This window comes from Poromitra crassiceps (genome assembly GCF_964638095.1).
Source record: "Poromitra crassiceps genome assembly, chromosome: 13".
NCBI classification, from domain to species: domain Eukaryota; kingdom Metazoa; phylum Chordata; class Actinopteri; order Beryciformes; family Melamphaidae; genus Poromitra; species Poromitra crassiceps.
Genome location: NC_139644.1, coordinates 12,454,930 through 12,481,072, shown reverse-complemented (window position 1 = coordinate 12,481,072; position 26,143 = coordinate 12,454,930). Strand labels below are relative to the sequence as shown.

The 26,143-nt window shown below is 43.9% G+C and overlaps 2 protein-coding genes across 3 annotated transcripts in view; one reads left to right on the top strand and one right to left on the bottom strand.

Moving 5' to 3' along the window:
* Window positions 1-1,154: 1,154 nt before the first annotated feature.
* On the top strand, window positions 1,155-8,166 carry cacng5b (calcium channel, voltage-dependent, gamma subunit 5b; the record flags this gene model as incomplete). Of its 2 annotated transcripts, none has more annotated exons than XM_083648681.1 (5): window positions 1,155-1,350; window positions 4,580-4,666; window positions 5,264-5,404; window positions 6,143-6,288; window positions 7,906-8,166. In XM_083648681.1, the coding sequence occupies 5 exons, from the start codon at window positions 1,155-1,157 to the stop codon at window positions 8,164-8,166; spliced, it is 831 nt and encodes a 276-aa protein (XP_083504807.1). The 2 variants fall into 2 exon arrangements, with proteins under 2 accessions (XP_083504807.1, XP_083504806.1); XM_083648680.1 differs by having other exon boundaries at window positions 4,538-4,666.
* Window positions 8,167-14,439: 6,273 nt separating this feature from the next.
* Window positions 14,440-26,143, bottom strand: part of cyth3b (cytohesin 3b) — a 35,372-nt gene continuing 23,668 nt past the window's right edge. The window contains exons 10-13 of the mRNA XM_083649598.1: window positions 22,761-22,837; window positions 20,413-20,484; window positions 18,579-18,733; window positions 14,440-16,417 (exon numbers count right to left, since the gene is read on the bottom strand). Coding sequence (XP_083505724.1) covers window positions 16,345-16,417; window positions 18,579-18,733; window positions 20,413-20,484; window positions 22,761-22,837 — 377 coding nt within the window. The 3' untranslated portion in view covers window positions 14,440-16,344. The remainder of the gene's footprint in view (window positions 16,418-18,578; window positions 18,734-20,412; window positions 20,485-22,760; window positions 22,838-26,143) is intronic.

The following is a 26,143-nucleotide window of genomic DNA, read 5'->3' as shown; positions in this document are numbered from 1 at the left end:
CTTCCCCACCATCACCTCAAAAAGCACCTGCATACATACAGCCACCCACACACCTCCAAGACAGACAGCAGAGACAGTGAGGTGATGGCATAAAACGCTGTGACGCGCGGAGAGCCAGGTTTTGTCTTTCAAAATGAATTCACACACAGGCCATGGAATCTCTCCGGGTGATTTCCTCTGTCGTGACGAGCTGAATACTGCTGACTCACTGTGGCTGTATGGAGGTGTCTAAATTAAGCTTAAGCGAAAATTCTTTATGAGAGACTGTAATGTCATTCATTCACTCACTTTTCATTCATTCACTCTCCTAGGATAAAACTCTAGCTGTCATACCCACTCCTTAATCAACCTGCATTTTCCTGTTTCTAGGAGAAACCCTTTAGCTGTCACGGGCTCTCATTCATCCCTTCTGTCCTCATTCACATCTTTCCCGGTCAGGAGAAAACTTTTAATGTCACGCCCACTCATTCATAAAACTCAGTCATCAATCACCCCTTTCCCGCTTCTACCTAGCGTCACTGTTTGTGGGCGGTAACATTTAGATTAAGCCAATCAGAGTATGACACATCTTCCCATTCAGCCTATCATGGTCTACTGTCACAGCTAAAAACCTCCTGTTTCTCTCTGTGTGGTCTCATTGGGTTTCAGTGCGTTCCTGCGTCCCTCCTCCACCCCATTCTCCTCTAGTCCTCTCGAGGTCTTCAGATTCAGAAGCCTTCTCCAGCAAATCTGGTGGTACAGTGCTAAAGTATCACCTTATAAGGCCCATACTGAGCAAAGCATATTAACATCGTCATTTATGCAAAACAAACTTCCTTGCTTACAATAAGCAGTAATTGGAAGGTTATTGAGGCAAAACTCTTAGTTAATGACCTAGTAGTTATGGTCATGTAGAATAAGACGTTAATAAGTGCTTTATAATGACTAATAAACAGCTACAACAGGTGAATATGTGCACCTTAATATAAAGTGTTAAAGTGTTGTAAAGTGTCTTTACTATTATTCTAAAATGTGGAAAATAAGAAAAACGTCCTACAATAACAATGTCCTTCAAGATTTGAATGCTAACCCTTTCTCCCTGGTTCCCCTCTCTCCGTCAGACGTCCCGTGTGACTCTCCTCGGCCCCTGGTAGCCCCTCCCCCGTGTGGCGGTGATGAGCGCGTGCAGCAGGAAGGCTCTGACGTTGCTGAGCAGCGTGTTTGCGGTCAGCGGCCTGGGGCTGCTGGGCGTGGCCGTCAGCACAGACTACTGGCTGTACCTGGAGGAGGGCGTCATCCTGCCTCTCAACCAGAGCGCCGTCGTCAGGAGCTCCCTGCACTCCGGCCTGTGGAGGGTCTGCTTCCTGGCTGGTCAGTAGGGGGTCGTGATAGATGGAGCTTAGGTCTTTAGATGCATGGATGTTGGGTTGAATTACTTAGTATTATTGTGGATGGATGGCAGCTGAGTAGGCCAAGCCAGGTCTAAAATACAGCAAGCATACACTACCAGTCAAAGGTTTGGACACACATTTTTCTTAAAGATGACAAAACGATATGAAATACAGTAACACAAATGGAATTATGCGGTGACCAAAAAAGTGTCAAACAAATCAACACTATCTTATCTTTTAGCTTATTTAAAGTAGCCACTCTTTGCCTTGATGGAAACGCAAAGGTATTTGGAAAGAAACTCACACATAGGCATCAACCTCACTATTTATATTTGTCTAAAGCACACATTTCAAGCGTTTAAGCATAAGCCTTTAGGTCAAAATGGCCATAGGATAATGAAAAACATCGTACTTTCAATCAGGTGTATCCACACTTTTGTCTGTTAAGTTGCAGACAAAGTATTGGTAATACAGATCTGGGGTAGATTTCTCTATTGCAATGAACTGTAATATCTAATCATGTCTAAAGCTGAGCTGTGGCGATGTGGGCGGTGTTAGTGTTATTAAGAACAGTGTGTTCTAGTCTTATCAGAACATGTTCATGTGCATATCTGAATGTATCTTCATCTTATCAGAACATGTTCATGTGCATATCTGAATGTGGCCACTGGAGGGAAATTATTAATTGTCACAGTGTCATACCGTCACTCCATCAACCAGCATTAACTGTCACACAGAATGACACTCTCAATTACTTCCTCAGTGTGTGCGTGTGTGTGTGTGTGTGTGTGTGTGTGTGCACGCACGCACGCAGTGGCTGTGAGTAGGTGGGGAATGCATGAAGAGGCAGAGTGAAAGAGAGAGAGAAAGAGAGTGTATTCGTTTCCTATTTCTAGCATACGCCAAAAACTAGCTGCATAGTATGCTTAATGCTGCACACTGACACACACACACACACACACACACACACACACACACACACACACACACACACACACAGATGTCATCTTATCCGGTACCACATAATTAACTGGTTAATAATGTCAGCCGATGCGTCTTCGTGTGTGTGTGTGTGTGTGTGTGTGTGTGTGTGTGTGTGTGTGGGCGCGCGCGCGTGCGTGTGTGTGTCTGTGTGTGTGTGTATGGGCAGGCGTGCATGCGTGCGTGAGTGTGTGTGTGTGTGTGTGTGTGTGCGCGTGCGTGTGTGTAGCTGAAGTGATAATGATGTCTGTGTAGCCTCGTTTGCAGGTCGTGATGTAACGCTCACACTTTGGCAGGAAGGCGTGTGTCTTGCGTTTGGGCTCTGGATCCTTAGAGAGGAGATGTGAGAGAGGCAGAGGCATCACCATCTTAAAGGCAGGAAATCCACCCTGAAAACTGAGTAGCTCGGTCCACACAGTATCTCAGTGGAACCACGCAGTATCTCAGTGGAACCACACAGTATCTCAGTGGAACCACGCAGTATCTCAGTGGAACCTTCTTGTCTTGCCTCTGACCTGGGCGGTCGCAAATCCTCCTCTCTCCTGCTCTCTCACTTTCCTAGAGCCTGCTCCCTGCTCAAAAAGCTTCTCCTTTCCACTGTCTCTTCAAAAACCTGGGGAATTATGGAACTAATAAGCTGGTCTCTCAACACAATTGATAAGATTATCTCCACGAGAAATACAGGTTCTGGGGAGCCTGTGTGCCCCGACGGGACGTTTCCCGCGGGGTACGTTATGGACGGATGGCAAAAATGGAGGGTACTCTGCCTTGCTATTTTGACTGTCGAGGACGTCGAAGATGTTTTTCTATTTGGATTTATGATAGCAGGACATTTGCTACTGGGATTGAGCATCGCCGTTGTCTATCGAAAAATTTCCACGATGATGGGGAAAAGTGAGAGCCCCCCCAAGCTACCCATCCTCATGGGCATGGTAAACGAGGTGGCCCGTGTTGTGAACTCTCAGACTATTTTGAACACAGAACGCATTCTAAAGGTGGATGGTATGTTTGCAGACGTGAACAGAAAATTGGACGAGATCCTGGAGATGATGAAATAATACGGGACTGAAGTGTTTAAGTTGAAGAGACGAGCTTGGATGGAAAGAATTGGAATTGTACTTTTCACTCCGATAACCAAATTATCCACCATTGTTTTTCTTTCCACACAGTATCTCAGTGGAACCACACAGTATCTCAGTGGAACCACACAGTATCTCAGTGGAACCACACAGTATCTCAGTGGAACCACACATTATCTCAGTGGAACCACGCAGTATCTCAGTGGAACCACGCAGTATCTCAGTGGAACCACGCAGTATCTCAGTGGAACCACACAGTATCTCAGTGGAACCACACAGTATCTCAGTGGAACCACACAGTATCTCAGAGAGTTATCTGCAGTATTATACTAGGGATGGAGGGAGGCTATTTAAGGAGAGGATGGTGGAGGAGAGGGAGGCTGACTGCTGGAGACAGCAAAACCTGATATGGAAACATCTTGGGGATACTCTTACTTTGTACTTGGTCTATCATTCTTATTCATCTCCCCACATTGTTTCTGGAATCACTGAACTCTGAACTGATCTCTCTGTCTGTTGTCTCTCTAGGTGAAAAGTCTGATCTCTCTGTCTGTTGTCTCTCTAGGTGAAAAGTCTGATCTCTCTGTCTGTTGTCTCTCTAGGTGAAAAGTCTGATCTCTCTGTCTGTTGTCTCTCTAGGTGAAAAGTCTGATCTCTCTGTCTGTTGTCTCTCTAGGTGAAAAGTCTGATCTCTCTGTCTGTTGTCTCTCTAGGTGAAAAGTCTGATCTCTCTGTCTGTTGTCTCTCTAGGTGAAAAGTCTGATCTCTCTGTCTGTTGTCTCTCTAGGTGAAAAGTCTGATCTCTCTGTCTGTTGTCTCTCTAGGTGAAGAGTCTGATCTCTCTGTCTGTTGTCTCTCTAGGTGAAGAGTCTGATCTCTCTGTCTGTTGTCTCTCTAGGTGAAGAGTCTGGTCTCTGAACTGATCTCTCTGTCTGTTGTCTCTCTAGGTGAAGAGTCTGGTCTCTGAACTGATCTCTCTGTCTGTTGTCTCTCTAGGTGAAGAGTCTGATCTCTCTGTCTGTTGTCTCTCTAGGTGAAGAGTCTGATCTCTCTGTCTGTTGTCTCTCTAGGTGAAAAGTCTGATCTCTCTGTCTGTTGTCTCTATAGGTGAAGAGTCTGAACTGATCTCTCTGTCTGTTGTCTCTCTAGGTGAAGAGTCTGGTCGCTGCTTCACCATCGAGTACATCATGCCCATGAATGTCCAGCTAACCTCCGAGTCCACAGTAAACGTGCTCAGTGAGTATCCTACAATGCAAAGAGCCACCAAATAACTTCAGGCTATATGGAAATAATAACAAGTTTCAACTTGATTTTCCATCTACATCAAAATGCATTGGATGAAAACAGGGAGAAAACATATGAGAGACAAGGTAAAAAAAAGAAAAGAGGACACATAAGTAACAAAATAAAAGCATCATAAAACATTATGCAGCAGTTACATGTCAGCAAATGTCTCCTGCCTCTCAAAGGAGCGAGCTCCTCTGCCTCTGTGGACGAGCCTCCACTGAGCCAGACAGATTACAGTGAGTCATCTCAACTATTGCTCTGTGGTGTTTCTGCCCTGCAGCTTCTGCTGCTCTGCAGAATACTTACTGCCTCTTCAAAGACAATTCAGCACACCTGACCACAAGGCCTTCAGTTAGCTCAGAGTCAGAGCTTTATCAAAGGATCGATCAGCTGTGCCTCCTGGTGGCTGACCTGGTAGCGCGCGTATATGACGGAGGCTTGGTCCTTCGCGCAGCTGACTTGGGATCAAATTGGACCGTCCTTTCTCTCCCTCTCTCATCCACCACTCTCTTTCTTTTGTCACTCCTCTCTCTCTCTCTCTCTCAGAGATGATCCGCTCAGCCACTCCCTTCCCTCTGGTCAGCCTGTTCTTCATGTTCATCGGCTTTGTGCTCAACAACATCGGCCACGTCCGGCCGCACCGCACCATCCTGGCCTTCGTCTCTGGAATCTTCTTCATCCTCTCAGGTGCACTTCTTCTCTCCTCTGCTACCGTTTGTTTTGGTCTCTTCTCACCCGTCCAAATTGCCTTTGATAAATGTTCTGTTTTTGTTTGGTTGATCAAGTTTATTTTCTTTTGGATTTCCCCCCCCGTTTTCTCCACAAATGTGCTTGGCCAGTTCCCTGCTAGGGTCTCCCGGTCGTTGCTCCACCCCCTCTGCCGATCTGGGAAGAAAATGTAGACATGCTCCCTCCGATACATTGCAGTCGCCAGCCGCTTCTTTTCCCCCTGACAGCGAGGAGTTTCACCGGTAGGTCGTGCATGGGAGGATCATGCTATTCCCCCCAGTTCACCTCCCCCCGAAGAGCTGACCGACCAGAGGAGGCACTAGTGCAGCGACCAGGACACATACCATTAATTTGGTGACGCCCATGTTGGTAGGCAGGGAATCTATTGCTGCACTACCCGGATGGCCCCTTTTGATAAATGTGGAGTTGTGATCATGTGTCTGTCCCTCCCTGCAGGACTGACCCTGGTGGTGGGTCTGGTACTGTACATGCTCATGTGTCTGACCCTCCCTGCAGGACTGGCCCTGGTGGTGGGTCTGGTACTGTACATGCTCATGTGTCTGACCCTCCCTGCAGGACTGACCCTGGTGGTGGGTCTGGTACTGTACATGCTCATGTGTCTGACCCTCCCTGCAGGACTGGCCCTGGTGGTGGGTCTGGTACTGTACATGCTCATGTGTCTGACCCTCCCTGCAGGACTGGCCCTGGTGGTGGGTCTGGTACTGTACATCTCCAGTATAAATGATGAGATGCTGAACAGGCCTAAGAGCAGCGAGGTCTACTTTAGCTACAAGTACGGCTGGTCCTTCGCCTTCTCCGCCTTCTCTTTCCTGCTGACCGAGGTGAGCACCTGACCTTAGAGCACCTGACCTTAGAGCACCTGACCATAGAGCACCTGACCATAGAGCACCTGACCTTAGAGCACCTGACCATAGAGCACCTGACCATAGAGCACCTGACCATAGAGCACCTGACCATAGAGCACCTGACCATAGAGCACCTGACCTTAGAGCACCTGACCATAGAGCACCTGACCATAGAGCACCTGACCATAGAGCACCTGACCATAGAGCACCTGACCATAGAGCACATGACCTTAGAGCACCTGACCTTAGAGCACCTGACCTTAGAACACCTGACCTTAGAGCACCTGACCTTAGAGCACCTGACCTTAGAACACCTGACCTTAGAACACCTGACCTTAGAGCACCTGACCTTAGAGCACCTGACCTTAGAACACCTGACCTTAGAGCACCTGACCTTAGAGCACCTGACCTTAGAACACCTGACCTTAGAGCACCTGACCTTAGAGCACCTGACCTTAGAGCACCTGACCTTAGAGCACCTGACCATAGGCCTGACCATAGAGCACCTGACCATAGAGCACCTGACCATAGAGCACCTGACCATAGAGCACCTGACCTTAGAGCACCTGACCATAGAGCACCTGACCTTAGAGCACCTGACCTTAGAGCACCTGACCATAGAGCACCTGACCATAGAGCACCTGACCATAGAGCACCTGACCATAGACACAAGTGTGTCAAATGAGATTGTAGTACTGCAGTGTTGTCAGTTGTGTTAGATCTCATCGACATGTAGATTTCAATGAGTGTGAGTCATGTAACAACACATGTTTCATGTAGCCCTATTTGATTGTCTTAATCAAAGCTACAAAAACATTGCAATTGCTGGTTCATCGTTATTACGCATTATGCACGTTTCTTCCCAATCCTAATTTCAGTTTCATAACAGTTGAGAAAACCGCATTTACAACCAAAGCCATGGATTTGAATAGATAGATTTGATATGAGAGCATTTATGTGCTCATTATGCTGTCAACAACTACTGGGCAGATTTTCATGAAAATTGGTGGAAGGGTCTAGCATGGGCCAAGGAAGAACCCATTACATTTTGTTGCCGATCGGATACGATTCGGGTCAAGGGAGGGGGGGTGCGGTTTTAGGGGAAAGAGGCCGTAGCTAGGGATAGGAAGGTCGTAGAGAGTCGGAGTTTGACGGGTGGGTAGGGGGAGTGGGTAGGCGTATCTGGGTGGTGGGAGGGGGGGTAGTCAGGGAAGGGGTGGGGCTAGGGATAGGAAGGTCGTAGAGAGTCGGGGATCGACGGGGGGTCGGTGGATGTGCTAGATATATGTGGGTGGTGGGAGGGGCTATTGTCAGGAAATGGGGCGGGGCTAGGGAAAAGGGGCCATAGCTATGGATAGGAAGGTCGTAGAGAGTCGGGGTTCGAGGGGTGCGTAGGGGGAGTGACTGGGGGGATGTGGGTGTGTCAGGGTCAGGGTTCTGATCCAACACAACATTTGCATAATATGGAGTATTGGCCTAGGCGGAGGTCTGCGCTCTCCGAGTGCACTTCTAGCTCTGTGTTGTCTTTATCTCAGCCTAACGAGTCCTTCTGCATTGTCCTAACGAGTCCCAACGAGTCCTTCTGCATTGCAGAGTGCCGGCGTCATGTCTGTGTACCTGTTCATGAAGCGCTACACAGCGGAGGAGATCTACCAGCCTCGGCACCCCAGTTTCTACCGGCCGCGCCTCAGCAACTGCTCCGACCACTCGGGCCAGTTCCTGCACCCCGAGGCCTGGTCCCGCGGGAGGAGCCCCTCCGACATCTCCAGCGAAGCCTCGCTCCAGATGAGCGCGAGCTACCCAGCTCTGCTCAAATGCCCCGACTATGAGCAGGTGTCCTCCTCACCCTGCTGAGAGTTCGTGCCAGAGGTCCATACACGGACCATGAATATTTGAATTGTAGCAGCCACCAAATTAATATTGAAACATAATCACAGCTGGATTCATCACATTGAAATATTTTACTTTGAAAACCATGCATCTGAATTTCTGAATTTGATTTTCACTGTTATGAATTCAGCTGTGATGAATTTTCAATATTAATTATTCAGTGGCTGCTAAAATTCAATTTTTATGGCCCTCATTTGCCTTCATAGAGGTCACCAAAAGGTCATGGAAGGATCATGTAGGGTCAGGTGAGGACAGAGTTTTCTTCCAGGAAAATTATTTTACATAGATATTGAATTGTAAATTGATTTTGGGGGGGAGGGGGGGGGGAGAGAGAGGATGAACAGAGATGTGCTGTGACAACTATTCATTTGGGTCAGAGATGCTTTGACATCGCCATACCACAGCCTATACTTCTAGAAGCACAGTCCATCATTTTCAGTTGGCCTGTTTCTACATGTCTTTGTTTGTGAAGCACTTTGTAACAGTTTTGAAAGGTGCTATATAAATAAAGTTATTATGATGATTATGATGATGATGATGATTACTATTACTATTATTATTATTATTATTATTATTATTATTATTAAATGTATGGTGCATTCATTGTGTCATTCTTTCTCCACTGCCTTAAGATTGTTTTTCACTTTTCTCAGTTTCTCCCCTGCTGTCTTTACAAGAACAATATGATTGATGAACAGCTTGTGACAGTAGGCTACAGGGCTACACCGAACTCAATCTGAAAGATAATTAATTCAAATGAATATAAGAGCTGTTCTGTTTTTTTCTCCTATAGTTACCTTCAACTCCTTCATATCTTTTGCATGATATCCTTGCTTACCCATTGACAATTTATAGACCTATTTTACCATTCAACCATGGCAGTATTGATGTATCATGTCAAATTACACAATTAAGAAGTTCACCCTGAAACAGAATTTTCCACATGATATTCCTTCGACAGTTCGATACATTTTTGCAAACATGAACATGTCTCCGTAAGCACACCAGAGAGCAAAGACTTTCATATTTTTGGATTCCACTGTAGTGCAACCAGCAACATATACAAATCCCATTCATTCTGTTTTGGGGTTGAGTTTCCCTTTCGCAGATTATACAGATGTAAAGATGGGAAATTTGCTGCTTTGTACATGGTAGCCTAAATACTTTTATTCTGGGTATCAGTCTTGGTACAGCTACACTATTATACCATATCCATGGAAATGTATAGGCTACTTTTACAGTGTCCGCAGGAGACTTCAATTGTAAAATAAAACGTCTGCTATAAAAGAGCATATTTTGTCTTCCATACACTGACTCTACAATTGTAAGTCTACATTTACCCACTGGGAGGCAGCATTTGTTCTGTTCTGTTTTGGTCTGGCTGCTAATACTATTGACAACTTATGTTCATAATTCTTTTGTTTCTGCATAACGCATCGCCAGCTTTTGATTGGCCATATAGAGTACGGATTTCCATTGACAAAGGTAAGGAAGCACATGAAATCTATGAAAACATAGCAACAGGAACTGGGCTATAGCTCACTCAGATAAACATGTGGATGAGGTGATGAAGGTTGTTGGGTCAATCCCAGCATCAGACAACGGCTTAAGAAGTGTGCACATTATAAGCTGCACCAGTCACCCTTCTTTATCATCAGTAGTTTAAACACTGATAGAAATAAGCTGATGAAGCAGGCTAGACAGTCTGACTCTAGCTCAGCTCACTGTTTCAAATTGGACTTGTTTCACTCTTTATGCTCTATTATTGTCAGTGTCAACACAGTGTGTAGAAATCAGAAGCTGAAAACCCAACACCTCATAGCTCATCAGGATCGGTGGCTGTCACTGTCCCTACCTGACAGGTAGACTGTTGGTTCGATTCCCGATGGAGGAGACATATTACAGCACTGCCTGGTCGTTAACATCACCAGCTGACAGAGCAGAGTAGCGCCTCCTACAGGCAGATCCACAGAAATGGACACTGTGGACAGACTGCAAAGTGATCCAGAGCGGACATGTCATATACAGATACTGAGTCTAGAGCTCTTTTGCAAAAAGTTTTCCTACGCCTGGCGGCAGCCTGACACTACACGATCAAATACAAAACCGACTTCCCATGCCAGTAAAAGAGTGTCGGCTGAGTGTTGGTTCGATTCCCGATGGAGGAAAAATGTTGTTCCTCAAACCGGTCTCCCATCTCTTTAACATGGCTGGAAACACACCAGCTGACAGAGTGCCTCCTACAGACAGATAGTCTGCCCGAGCCTGAGCACGAGCCTCAGTCACTTTTGAATGGCAACAGTCAGAGGAAAGAGTGAAAACCGCTGAGAAAACAAGCCTTAAGAAGTCTGACCTTGTGGCACAGAGGGTTGACTTCCTGCTCTGTAATATTGAGGCCTCAAAAACTTTTGCGGTCGTGGGTTCGAGTCTCAGTCAGTTTTGAATGGCGACAGCCAGACAGAGATTAGCTATATCCAACCGAGTCTACTAAACTATTTCTAAATGGACTAAAAGCTAAAATATAGCCATTTCTAGATTTTGACCTATAGCCAGGCAATTCAAAAGTCATACAGTGAGAAATAAAGCATGAGTGGTTCACTATCTATGTCAGCTGCCTCCAGAAGCAGAGGTTGTGTGTTCTAAATGCTTTTTGAGGCAGCAAAGTTATTTGTATTTGAATAAAAGTGGAAATAGATGTAACAATCGTCTTGTAGTTTTTATTACACTTGTAATTAATTTGAGGATATTAAAGTGTTAACATAGATTCTTAAATAATATATAAACTATACTGCAAAGGAGGGTTTCTACAGTGGGTTTTGATCCCTCGTCTATCAGAACAGAGACAACTGCACTCACCACTCAGCCACACAGACAGACCCATAGAGCTCACTCTTACACATCCATGACACACAGACAGAGGCAGAGGAAACAAATCATTTTATAAATATTTGTATGAAATAAATCACATTTGTAAAAAGCCGTGTATTTGTGCCTTTCCGAATACCGGGTTCGGCTCCTAGTTCAAACCCCTAGCAGGTTGTTGGAGGATACTGATTGGCTGTTCAATAAAGTGATTACTAAGTGTCCCCTGGTGGCACACTGAGTTGAGTGTGTAGTTTACCATGTAAGCCTCAGACCTCCCACAGTAACCTGGTTAAAATCCAGCATGTAGGCTTTTGTTGCATGTTATTCTCTCTCTCTCTCTCTCTCTCTCTCTCTCTCTCTCTATCTCTCTCTCTCTCTCTCCCACACCTCTGTGTCCTTCTCTCACGATGTGTCTGTCAATAAAGCATAAAATGCCTGAAATAAAATAAAAACATAATGGAAGAGCTCTTATCTTTGTTTTTTTAACTTAAAAATGTTCAGAGGCGTTATGACCCCCCCCCCCCCACACACACACACACACACACACACCAGCTTTATGTTGATTGACAGCTGAAATGTAATTTTTTAAAACCAGACAGGTCAAACTTTTTACAGTGGGATTTTGGCCGAACTCTCTTCTCTCTCTCTCTCTCACTCTCTCTATATGTCGCTCACTCAAAGAAAAGCCAGGCTACCTTCAGGTAAATTCAGTTAAATTCAGTTTGGGGTGTGTAGTTTACCATGTAAGCTTCAGTCCTCCCACAGTATAACCCTGGTAGAAATCCAGTGTGTGGGATTTTGTTGCATATTCTTCTCTCTTCCTGTCCAGCTTTATGTTCATTGACAGCTGAAATGTAACGTTTTTTAAACGAGACAGGTCAAACTTTTTACAGTGGGATTTTGGCTTAACTCCGTTCTCTCGCTCTCTCTCTCTTACTCTCGATGTCTCTCAGTCACATCAAAGTGAGGCTTCTTCAGGTACATTTAGTACATTCAGTTTGGGGGGTGGTGGTGGTTGCTTAAACCTTGCGCTAAACCTCTGGTGTCACTCCACATTTACTCTTTAGGCTTTAGGCCAAGGTGTCACAATAGTTTACTGGAAATTTGTTCGACCCAGTAATGTTGTTTCTTATGAACTTTTATGATTGAAATGTCATATGTATGCCTAGTGGATGAAATTCAACTTGGTTGCTAAGAGTTGCATGTTGGGCAATTTGAGTAATGAGCTAATTAATTGCCAAAACTGGAAATTAACATGAATTATATGAATAGTGAGGCTGAAAACAGGAAATTGTTATACTGTATTGTTGCTTTTAATCAATTTAGAAAGGTGATCTTGAGTCTAAATTGATGTTTGGAAGTCCAGAAATTAATCTCTTGCCATAACTGAGTCTACTTAACTATTTCTAAATTGACTAAAAGCTCAAATATACAGTAGCCTTTTCCAGATTTTGACCTATAGCCAGGCACTTCAAAAATCATGCAGAGAGAAATAGTCATACAGAGAGAAATACAGCATGTGGTTAACTTCACTGTGTATGTCAGCTGCCTACAGAGGGAGAGGTTATGAGTTCTAATCTGGGATGTGCACAGACTGAACTATCATCTGTGTTCTTTGAGGCAGCAAAGTTATTTGTATTTGAATAAAAGTGGAAACAATCTTCTTTTAGTTTTTATTACACTTCGAATTAATTTGAGGATACTAAAGCCGCCGCTAGGCGTAAACAGCTGACGTTAAAGACAGGGCGGTCTTGTAATGTCTCCTCCATCGGGAATCAAACCAACAGTCCACCTGTCAGGTAGCCAGTAGCGACAGAGACTCACCCTGCTGAGCTATGAGCTGTTTGGAACTCTACTCCTGAATTCTACACACTCTGTGTTCACACTGACAACAACACAGAGCATAAGGAGTGAGATAGGTTGGAATTGAACAAGTGAGCAGCTGTTGATCTGACTGAGCTAGAGTCAGAGACTGACTAGACCCTTATTTCTATCAGTGTTATGAGTTACTACTGATGATGATAAAAAGCATCAGGAGCATTGACACATGTAAACATCTAAATGCACTTGTAACTGCCCGCTTACCTCCTATTTTTAGACTTGTGTTTTCCCCATTTGTGTAATTTCTACATTCTTGTTATAAGGAGCTATTTTCCACTTTTCGGTCATTTATTGAACTTGGAACAGCTCAACTGCACCTTTACCTGTAGTGTCCACTAGATGTAGACGTAAGTCAACTGCCCTTGCATGTCATGTCATGTGACATGGAAACCCCCTTCATAAGGGCCCAAAACCAGAACTGTTGCAGGTGCCCTCATGCAGGCAGCAAACATTTGAGGAGAGTTGAATCCACTCTTATCACACTGCCATGAATGCTAAATCGACCTGTAAACGCTTGGAGGTATGTAGAATATAGTGTCACTTGAGCTGTGGTTCATTTTTGAGTGGTTAAATCACATGGATGGTAACTTTTGTTTGCTTTGTTGTTTGGCAGCGTGTGTGTGAGCCAATAAGTCAGACTGAGATGCATCAGTAAACCCTCTTGTTTAACAGCCTTGGTGAGCGGAACGAGGTACGCTGAATTCGTTTGCATTAACAGCAGGTCAAATTGTGCTGCACTTGTCTGATGTCTTTTAATTCTTGTATGTATTATAAATTTAGCTGCCAGAATGTAAACCTCACCCTTGAATGTTTGCACTTTATCTGCCAGCACCTTTGACTTGGTTTTCAAGTATTTTATAGTTGTTTAATAAATTCTGTATTTTGTTAATACATTCTATGCACTGTACCTTTTAATGTGGAAGCCATGTACTGACATTTTTGTATCTTTTTCATAGTTTTCACGGTGTTTACTACGGTGCTCGATGTGACAATAAATAAACCGTGGAGCATCAGTCGAGACTCTCTGCATCTGTTTACTCAAACCAAGAGCTGTTACAGCACTGATGAGGACACTTTCCTCTCTTGCTGTAGTAGATTTCTGCTTCATGTTGTTCCATGAGAATACCAGTAGAGGGCGCTCCCCACTAAGTCATTCTTTCCCACATTTGGTCCCCCCAGCCGGATATCCCACAGGAACCCAGGATGTTTTCCTTGCCCTCAAGTTCCTGTCTTTTTTTTTTTTTTTAACCAGTATTCATGTACAATCACAAGCCACTGCTATGCATGAATAGTGTTTTAAATGCCTGCACGGTGTCAAAAAGCATGCCACAATGTCTCGTGATGAATATCTGGATCATTCATTAGTGATAGCTCATTGCTTATGCAAATATGTAGGTCAAGACCAGCATCACTAAATAATAAATACCATACATCCGCTGCTGTAAGCTTTATGTATACTTTATGTAGATACACATAATGTACAACGTGACCAATAGCTTTTACAGAGAATATAAAAGTTAATGTAGCTATAGCCCACACGGGGCAGTAGAAGGTAATATTCCGCCCCGATCACAGGGCTTTCATTTTTATTTTACAATCACATAGAAAACTACTGGTATAGACTTCATAGTTTGTTGACATCATCATCACTGATATTACTTCATCATCATCATACTGTATTACATCAGCACCATCCTCACTGTCATCATTAGAAATGCAAACATCTTCCTCAATCATCGGTCATGGCTTTTTTTAAATCATCATCACAGTTATTGTCCATTACAGCACCACCATTATCCTCTTCCTCCTCCTCCTCATAATATATTTAATTATGATTATGTTTAAGGCTTTTGTAAAGAAGACCCCAAACGTCAGCTGATGCAAAGTTCTGCCAGTAGGCTCAAACAGGTTACACAGAGTGTGCATACTACAACAAAAAAGAGACCAAAAACCTATACATTATATATACATACATAACTTAAGCATATATTGTTTAACATTTATGGGTAGCATTAAACCATTTCACAAATGAAAATAAATACAAAAAAGAGTTAGGTTATATTTTTCTCAAAGAACACAAAAGCAAGCAAGAATCTGGAGGACTACAAACCAAATGCATACAGGATCACATCAATACACACAGACCTTCACTGACATAGGCCAACATGTTTGGACCTTGAGAGACTTGAACAGAAAAGCTTAATCTGACTGGTACCCTAATGGATAATTGCATAGGCATAGACAAAAACCTACCTTTGAGACTGAAGAGAGTTTCTCCGCTGAAAAGGCTTTCAGTCCAAAAGCAAGTCCCATGTTAAGCCTAGGCAACAGCCCTTTTACTACTCAACTCACTCAAATAAAAGTATGCACATTTGAAAATTCTGTGCTCCACACAAATAAACGAAATCAGCCCAGCTGACTCAAGACTCTAATGCTTTGTCTGGAACCTAAAGCTAAGCCAGCACCGTTTTCTGAGGTTCTTCTGAGCAGAGCTTCTGTCATGGCTGCTGGGGAGAAGACTTCAGCACCAGAGTGAGATGATGACGCGGTCCAGGTGAGGTTCTACTGCAATCTCCATCTCGACTTCCCCACCTCCTCCCAACTCTCTCTCCCCTCTGTCCCCTCTCTCTCTCTCTCTCACTCTTCCCATCTCCCCCCATCCATGCCTTTCATCTCTGAAATGCCTAAACGATTCCACGCATACATCTGAACTCTAATATTAGATGGCCAACATAATCTTTTCATAAAGCACAGCGGGAGGGAATGCTTAAATCACTTACACAGCCATACTGTAAATGCCGTATGCACTGAGAAGATGCACACTTGCCGCATATACTCACAGAGAAATCATACACACGTTACAAACACGTTGGTGGAGAACACCTCACATGCATGTGCACCTGAAACATGGCAGTTGTGCTTTAGGGACACCTAGAGAGACACACAGTATGAATGGACGAGGGGGAGGTAGGGGAGTGTATGGGATGGGGAGAGCAGAGGGGAGAAAACGGGAGACAAGAGACTACTTCATATATCAGCACACGCTGGCTGGCTGGCTGGTCTTGTGAAGAGTTGTTCATAATGCTGGTCCACTGTGTGTTCATATTGAGTCCACTAATCTGCATGTCCTCGAGCTGTCATGTCCCCCCGACTCCCAGTGCCCGGGACTTGGCGATAGTCCAGGGGAGCGATTGAGGTTTGCCTACAAGATCGGAGTCTGCGCTGGAGGAATACATCACCGAGGTTGCCAGTCATTTCTGTGGTGAAGCCGTCTTTGCGGGGCCGGGGCGTATGTGCTCGTGGTTTGTGTTATGTGTGCGTGAAGTGGGGCAGGAATGGGAGGAATAGAAGGCTTGGAGGGGGTTGGAGGTCGCACGTGGAGAAGATTGTCCCCGTTCACTTCTTGTTGGCGATGCGTCTCTTCCTGGTAGCCAACATGTCGTAGAAGGGGTCTCTGCTGATGCTGGCCCTGGAGAAACAGCCAATCAAAGGACGGCGATGAGATAGATAATAAGGCCACATGAGAGAGGAGGGTCTTGAGCATCTTTGATATGGAAATGTAGGCACATTCATACAAACCCCTGCTGCCATAACTAGATCAAAAAAGAAAAAGAAAAAAGTTTGTGCAGTGACCTAGTTTGGTTTCCATGGTTTCTGAAGAAGAACCCCCCCCCCCCCAACTCCACCCCCCAACCCCGTTTTTCCTTGGTACTCTGGTTCCATCGCTCCGAGTTTCGCTGGAACCTCTCACTGATTCCCTACTCTAGAACTCTGCCAAGCACGTAGCAAAAACACACACACACACACACACACACACACACACGCACACGCACACACACACACACACACGCACACGCACACACACACACACACACGCACACTCTCTCTCTCTCTCTCTCTCAGGTTTATAGGTCTGAATGAGGGAAAACAATAGTGCTCAAGATTATCGACTCTCCGGCTTTCTCTCTTTCCCTTTTTGGGGCGAGGGAAAGGCACTGTCCAATGGGAGCGAGTCAGGAAGCCATTCGGGCTCTACTGAGGAGCCCAGTTTCACGGCTGCTAAATCCTGTCAGCACCGGCACAAAGCAAGAAGCGGCTCAACCCCCCCACTGCGGGTTTCTCCCATTCCCTTTGCAGCGCCACACGCTGAAGAACGGATCTGCATACGATGACTATTCCCCCCTTTCGTACGGCTTATTGTCATTCTCCACAACCCAATTTCCTGAAACAAAACCTCTGTAGGGTGCTCACTGAAGCAAAGAGAGAGAGAGAGAGTTATGGCCCACTCTCTCCACTTATCCAGATGCCCCCGCTCAAAAAAAGTACGTTTCATATAAAACCTCTAAAATTGTGACTCTAAAGATCAGCAGATAAGGCACTGCCACTCTAACCATCTCCACCAAAATGGAGAAAAGGATGATTTCCATAAAAAATACTTTTATCTCCCCAGACCCCCGAGTGCTCTTGGACCCCGCTGGTGAGGCTCGTTAGCCTCTGTGGCTGCTAGCGCATTAGCTCAGTTTGGAGCTGCCTCGCCTGCCTGGGTCTGCTGGCTCACTCCCCGGGGTGCCATAAGCAGTGACTAATCCCCACATCATTTCCCCATTCCCCCAGTGAATACTCTTTCAGAATATATATATAAATATATAGGGGGGGGGGGGGGGGGGGTGATTGCACTATATTACACAAGCAACCAGGTCTGTTCCGCTGAGCCAACTCTCCTTGACATTGCACCATCTTCCATGCAGGTGATTACATAGCATCCAGTATTCAGGTTATTATACTATAAGAGTTATGCGTGCTATATGACAGAATGGGACCATACTTTTGATGTCTACATCACATCGCATCACTGTCTATTGAATATCCCACTGGCATACACTGCAATGCATCCGATACAGATTAAAGTCCAGCTGAAATGGAAAAACGACTTTTTAACTATTTTAGATCGCATCCCTGGTCAAAGAAGGCACCTATTATTGTATGCAAAAAGAAAATCACAAAAATCCAATTTCTTAGCTTTTTCACATCAAAATTAAACCATGTTGTCTTCATTCATAATGAAATCTACAGTGTGCTTACGTCAGCTAGTACTCGCAAATTTCAAACAGCTGTCAATCAATCTCCAACTGTCTTCTGCGGCGACACAGAGCTAACGTTAGCTGATTTTTCTACGGGGGGCGGGGAGGCACAAACATGTACAACTTCACTCCCAGGATCAAATAATCATCCTATCCCTCGTCTTCCTCCGCCCCCGGCAGCTCGAGGGGTACGTTATGTCTACCCGCTCCGGTAACAGGCGAGATGAAGGGGGGAGTAGTCTGAGGGCTATCATCCACTCACTTGCTGTCAGACTCCATATTGGTTTGTTCTGACGCTAGTGATGAACCCACTTGTCAACGATCCAATCAAACTCCCCAAGGGTTTTGTCCTGCATCTCTAGCGACCTCTGGTCGAATCAAATTCCTCCCAGTCTCTGGTCCCGCCTACAATCAACATTTCACTCAGAAACATGTCACGATAAGTTAAATTTCAGCCATTTCAGCTCGACTTTAAGTAAGCAGAAAAGCCGTATCAGTGCACTTCCTGAGTCTTTCCTGGTAATGTCACGGTTGTAGGACTCGTCTTACTTGATGGATTTGATCCACTCCTCCTTCTCCTCGGGCGTGGGCGCTGATATCCTGTACACCACGTGGTTGCCCTCCACCACCCGCCCATCCGCCTCCGTCTTGCAGGCCTTGATCACCTGGCCCTTGTGGTTGGGGTTGTAGAGCTCAAAGCAGTTCTGGAGGTTGGGCGAAAGGTGGGGACGAAATGATCAACCGCAGGTAAAGTAGCTGTCAGATAATTAGGTTCGGCTGCACAATGAACAAGATCTCTTCTTGTTCATTGTTCTTCTTCTCTAAGATTCCGTCTTTAAACATGGTCTGTGGTTCTGTTAGCCGTCTTTAAACATGGTCTGTGGTTCTGTTAGCCATCTTTAAACATGGTAACTGAGAACAGATCTGTGGTTCTGTTAGCCGTCTTGAAACATGGTAACTGAGAACAGATCTGTGGTTCTGTTAGCCGTCTTGAAACATGGTAACTGAGAACAGATCTGTGGTTCTGTTAGCCGTCTTTAAACATGGTCTGTGGTTCTGTTAGCCATCTTTAAACATGGTAACTGAGAACAGATCTGTGGTTCTGTTAGCCGTCTTTAAACATGGTCTGTGGTTCTGTTAGCCATCTTTAAACATGGTAACTGAGAACAGATCTGTGGTTCTGTTAGCCGTCTTTAAACATGGTCTGTGGTTCTGTTAGCCATCTTTAAACATGGTAACTGAGAACAGATCTGTGGTTCTGTTAGCCGTCTTGATACATGGTAACTGAGAACAGATCTGTGGTTCTGTTAGCCGTCTTGAAACATGGTCTGTGGTTCTGTTAGCCATCTTGAAACATGGTAACTGAGAACAGATCTGTGATTCTGTTAACCGTCTTGAAACATGGTAACTGAGAACAGATCTGTGGTTCTGTTAGCCGTCTTGAAACATGGTAACTGAGAACAGATCTGTGGTTCTGTTAGCCGTCTTGAAACATGGTAACTGAGAACAGATCTGTGGTTCTGTTAGCCGTCTTTAAACATGGTCTGTGGTTCTGTTAGCCATCTTTAAACATGGTAACTGAGAACAGATCTGTGGTTCTGTTAGCCGTCTTGATACATGGTAACTGAGAACAGATCTGTGGTTCTGTTAGCCGTCTTGAAACATGGTATGTGGTTCTGTTAGCCATCTTGAAACATGGTAACTGAGAACAGATCTGTGATTCTGTTAACCGTCTTGAAACATGGTAACTGAGAACAGATCTGTGGTTCTGTTAGCCGTCTTGAAACATGGTAACTGAGAACAGATCTGTGGTTCTGTTAGCCGTCTTGAAACATGGTAACTGAGAACAGATCTGTGGTTCTGTTAGCCGTCTTGAAACATGGTCTGTGGTTCTGTTAGCCATCTTGAAACATGGTAACTGAGAACAGATCTGTGATTCTGTTAACCGTCTTGAAACATGGTAACTGAGAACAGATCTGTGGTTCTGTTAACCGTCTTGAAACATGGTAACTGAGAACAGATCTGTGATTCTGTTAACCGTCTTGAAACATGGTAACTGAGAACAGATCTGTGATTCTGTTAACCGTCTTGAAACATGGTAACTGAGAACAGATCTGTGGTTCTGTTAGCCGTCTTGAAACATGGTAACTGAGAACAGATCTGTGGTTCTGTTAGCCGTCTTGAAACATGGTAACTGAGAACAGATCTGTGGTTCTGTTAGCCGTCTTGAAACATGGTAACTGAGAACAGATCTGTGGTTCTGTTAGCCGTCTTGAAACATGGTAACTGAGAACAGACCTGTGGTTCTGTTAGCCATCTTGAAACATGGTAACTGAGAACACGATGCTTGTGTGTGTGATGTCTCTAATGAAGCTGCACTCACTGGTTTCCTGGGCTCCTCCACCTCCCTGATGCTGAGATTCTCCAGAGGAATGATTCCACGAGGCTCCTTGTCCTGAGGGAGACAGGGACGAGAGAGAGAGACATGAACAACAACAACAACCACCGAGTGAAGAGGAGGGGAGAGAGAAATTAAAGAAAGAAAGAAAGAAAACAGGGTGAAAAAGAGATAAAGGAACAGAGAGAAGGAAAGAAAGGAGGAGAGCTGCAAAGTTGATTAGTCAATCGACACTAAATTAATCGCTAACTATTTTTAGAATCGATTAATTGTTTTAATTCATACATTTTTAAGAAAGAAAAAAAACACGAAAATTCTCTCCTTCCAGCTTCTTAAATGTGAATACTTCCTGGTTTCTTATAGACGTCTATCGTTCTATGACTTAAACTCATTCTCTTTGGGTTGTGGACTGTTGGCGAGGACAAAAGAAGACGTTTGAGGATGCCATCTTGGGCTTTGGGGGGGAAAGTGGTCAACATGTTGTAACATTTTATACACCAAATGACTAATCGATTAATCGAGCAAATATTCGTCAGATTATTCGATAATGAGAACAATCAGGCGTGTGTGTGTGTGAGCATGAGGAAGTGAGGTAGAGACAGAGAGGAGAAAATACACGTTGACATGTTTTACAACCTTGAACTCCCCGCCCCCCCACACACACACACACACACACACACACACACACACACACACACACACACACACACACACACACACACACACACACACACACACACACACACACACACACACACACACACACACACACACACACACACACACACACACACACACACACACAGCGGGCTGACCAGACCAGAGGACAGAACATAATGATAGTGTCCTGCAGGATAATAGCAGGGTTGAGGGAGGCCAGTGCTGATCTAGCAGCAGGCGGCCATGGAAAGGCAAATGCACTGATAACTAGAGGGCACTCTGTAGAGTGTGCACAAACCTCTGTCACGACGTGTTACGTGAATCCGTTTGGAACCTAGGCCCCTTTTTGTAATTGGCTACCCCCATTGCCACGCCCCCTTTTGGCTAGGGGGCGTGGAAAGTTAATCAGATTGTCCTTGATCCATGACCAACCGTTCTACAAAGTTTCTGTGATTGGACACAACCATTGCCACGCCCCCTTTTGAGTGGGCATGGAAAGGTAATCAGTTCTAAGTTGGCCCATGACCAACTTTTCCGCAAAGTTGTGTGGTGTTACGTGAATCCGTTTGGAAGTTAGGCGCCTTTTTGTGATCGGCCACGGCCATTGCCACGCCCCGTTTTGGTCAGTGGGTGTGGCAAAGTTTCTTTCTGCCAAGTTTGGCACAAATCCGTTCATAACTTTTTGAGATATCCTGCTGACAAACAGACAGACAAACAGACAGACAGACAGACAGACAGACAGACAGACAGACAGACAGACAGACAGACAGACAGGGCAAAAAACATAACCTGCAGCCAACTGGCCCAGCAAACACTGTGGCGGAGGTAAATATATTAAAAGCACAACTCATACAAAGTCATGCACGCACGCACGCACACACACACACACACACACACACACACACACACACACACACACACACACACACACACACACACACACACACACACACACACACACACACACATGTTTGGCCATACCACACTTTCTTTTCTTTTTTTTTACAATTTTCCACATTTGAGGATAATAGTAGTCTTAAACAAGTCAAAACGATCTTATTATTTTCTTTTCTTCTTTCCTTCCACAGTTTTGTTTATTGAACTTTTCAGGGCATACTGTACATAGAATAGTAATTCAATTTCTAGGTTTCAATGCCCATTGGGGGACAGGTAAATATATATAGGAAAATACCTCTATATATGGGAAGAGTCAGTACAGTACCAAGATGGCAACAGTGAATAGAAATCGAGTAATAAGACTTAAATAAATGAATAAATAAATGGATAAATAAATAAATGAATAAAAAAATAAAAAAGAATAGAAAAATAATAAAAATAAATAAATAAATAAATAATAAACAAATAAATAAATAAATGAAGATTCTTTAAAGTGCTGCCCTTTGCTTGATGGAAAGGCAAAGGCTTTGGAAAATAAATTCAAACATAGGCATCAACTTCCCTATTTATATTCATCTAATAAACACATTTCAAGCATTTAGGCATAATCCTTTAGATCAAAATGTCTTTAAGAGAATGAAAAACAGTACATCACTCAGGTACGTCCAAACCTTTGACTGGCAGTGAACATACTGACACTGATGGTAGGGAGCAGGCACAGTAACGATCTGTATCAGGTATGACCGAGACAACACGGCCTGTGACGGCAGACTTACTGTGGTGTATTCAAAGTAGTAGAGGCAGTTGTCGGTCAGGATGAACCACCTTCTCTTCCAGGTTTTCACTCGGCCCCCTGACAGGAAGAGGAAGAGGAGACAGGAAGTGACACAATGGCCGCAGTGGCAGCCTGGCGGCCCGCCAGGAAGACACTCCACCAAGACCCGGGACGCGAGACTCTGTTGATTCTCATGTGCTATTCAAATTATATAGAGAGCGATTGTGTTTTTAATGAATTGATGTTTACATTGCCCTTTGGCTTTGTGAGACTGTAATAACAACTAGAAATATTTAGATGAGAGAAATCGGATATTTAAACTTTTGTTTTAATGCGGTATAGATTTTGTATCAAAGGGACAATGCACCTCTCATCACAGCTCCACTAAATTAGTGAATTAATTGGCAAATTTGAACAACCTCTCATTTTACTTGCATTTTTTTTTATCAATTCAATTCAATTCAATTGGCTTTATTAGCATGACGTACACTGTACATATTGCCAAAGCAAGCGATTAGATATGAACAGCTAAACATTAATTAGAAAACTTACTATATACTATATACTAACATACTACAAGACTAACGAATGATCTGTTGTCAGATATAGTAGCAACATCAAATAACATTCTTTGAATAGCAAAGAAACTACAAGAAAAAATGATCTGTTGTCAGATATAGCAGCAACATCCTTTAAATAGCAAACTACCAGACAAATTAATGATGTGTTGTCATATAGGCCATAGAGAGGCAATCAAAAGAACAAAGGATAACAAAGAAACAAACTACAAGACAAACAGGTGATGTGTTGTCAGATGTAGCAACAACAAGGAACAAAGAACATTAAAGATGGTCTGTTGTCAGATATGCTCTAACAGCAACGTGTGTCAGGTGACTGTCACTCACTGTCCCTCAGTCTATGGCAGGCAGCAACATAGACTGCTGCTAACGCACAGCTCTTTGAGTCCTCCCCTAGTAGGACTGGTAGTTTTTCTGTGTCTAATAGGTTAAGGAAACCTTTTGTTATTAATTCAAATCTTTTAAAATGTGCTTCTCTGACATGTTTATATTTTTCACATTTGGTGAGAAAGTGTAGCTCTGTCTCAGGTTCACTGAGGGTGCAATGACTGCAAAGCCTTTGCTCTGCAGGGAGCCAGGTTTTCCTGTGTCTCCCCTTTTCAATAGCAAGGCTGTGCTCACTCAGTCTGTACTTTGTCAAGGTTCTTTTGAGTTGTTGATCAGTCACCATGCTCAAATAATCTGCTATGGTGTACTGTCGATTTAGAGCCAGATAGCACTGCATTTTGCTCTGTGCTTTTGTTTGTGTTTGCCAATAGGCGAGGTAGTTCAGTTTGAGCTGTTTTGTAATTTGATTGAGTCTGATTGGTGATGTGTTCTGTTCCTGGGCTGTGTTAAGAGAGCAGGTTTGTGGACTCAGCCTCAGGATCAGTTGGGTAAGGGTGCTCCTATTGCTCAGCTCTTGGCATTGCAGGGCTTGGTAATGGTACGAGAGGGGGTCACTTCGTTTTAGGTGTGTCCAAAATTTAATTGCTCTTTTTTGTATTTTTTGTATTAGTGGGTATTGGCCTAATTCTGCCCTGCATGCATTGTTTGTAGCTTTCCTCTGGACATGAAGGAGAATCTTACAGAACTCTGCATGCAGGGTCTCAATGGGGTGTTTATCCCATTGGGTAAAGTCTTGTTTTGTAAGTGGACCCCACACCTCACTGCCATAGAGTGCGATTGGTTCAATAACACACCCAATTAATTTTAGCCAAACTCGAATTGGTATTTCTGTCTGTATATTTTTCTTTATGGCATAGAAAGCCCGGCGTGCTTTCTCTCTCAACTCATGAACTGCATCATTAAAATGTCCAGTTGAACTTAGTTTTAATCCTAGATAGGTGTAGTGTGTGCAGTACTCTACATGTTTTGTTCCAATTGAGAACTTTGGTCGAGCATCCTGAGATCTGGATCGTTTTTGGAATATCATAATTTTGGTCTTTTTGGGGTTTACTGTCAGGGCCCAGGTCTGACAGTAATGCTCTAACAGATCCAGGCTCTGCTGTAGGCCATCTGCTGTGGGGGACAGCAGAACCAGGTCATCTGCAAAGAGTAGGCATTTCACCACCTGATTGTGGAGACTTACACCGGGGACAGAGGAGTTTTGTATTATAGTAGCCAATTCATTAATGTAGATGTTGAAGAGTGCAGGGCTAAGGTTACAGCCCTGACGAACGCCTCGCCCTTGGGTAAAGAATTCAGTTCTTTTTTTGCCAATTTTTATGCTGCACATATTGCCAGAATACATTGATTTAATAATATCATATGTTTTACCCCCTACACCACTCTCAATAACTTTGTAGAACAGTCCTACATGCCAAATAGAATCAAAAGCTTTTTGAAAGTCAATAAAACAGGCATACATTTTGGTTTTATTTTGGTTTATATATTTATCAATTAGGGTATGTAGGGTGTAAATATGATCGGTTGTGCGTTGTTTTGGTGTAAATCCAATTTGGCTTTTGCTCAAGACATTGTGCTCGGTAAGGAAGTTCAGAAGTCTGGCATTCATAATACTACAGAAAACCTTCCCCAGATTACTGTTCACACAGATGCCCCGGTAATTATTAGGGTCAAATTTGTCTCCGTTTTTATAGATTGGCGTTATAAGTCCATGATTCCAGATGTCAGGAAAATAACCTACACTCAGAACCATATTGAATAGTTTTAATATAGCCAATTGGAATTTCTTGTTCATGTTTTTTAGCATCTCGTTCAAGATGCCGTCAGGTCCACAAGCTTTTTTAGGTTTGAGAGCCTGCAGTTTCTTAAGCAGTTCCTGCTCAATAATTGGGGAGTCTAATGGATTCTGGTTGTTTTTTATTGCTAGCTCCAATTGAGTCAATTTCTCATGAATTTGAGATTGCTCTGTGTTCACACCAGTGGGAACAGTGTGGTATAATGCTTTAAAATGATTTGTCCAGATGTCACTGTTCTGTATTGCCAATTCCTGGTGTTGGGGTTTGTTTAGGTGTTTCCAGTGTTGCCAAAAGGTGTTTGTGTTGATTGCCTCCTCAATTAGTGTCAGTTGCTGTTTGTTATATTGTTGTTTTTTTTGTCTGAGTGTACGTTTGTAGAGTTTTAGGGTCTCACAGTAAAGAAAGCGGATATCAGCATTTTTGGGGTCTCTATGTTTTTGGTTTGATAGCATTCTAAGTTTTTTCCTAATAGTTTTACAATTTGTATCAAACCAGTTGTTATTTGTTGCAGTTTTTGGTTTGTTTGTGGTCAATTTCAGTTGTGCCTGATTTGCTGTTTGTCTGAATATATTGTTAATATTGTTTACTGCGAGATTTAGGCTTCCTTTACTGCAAGTGTATGT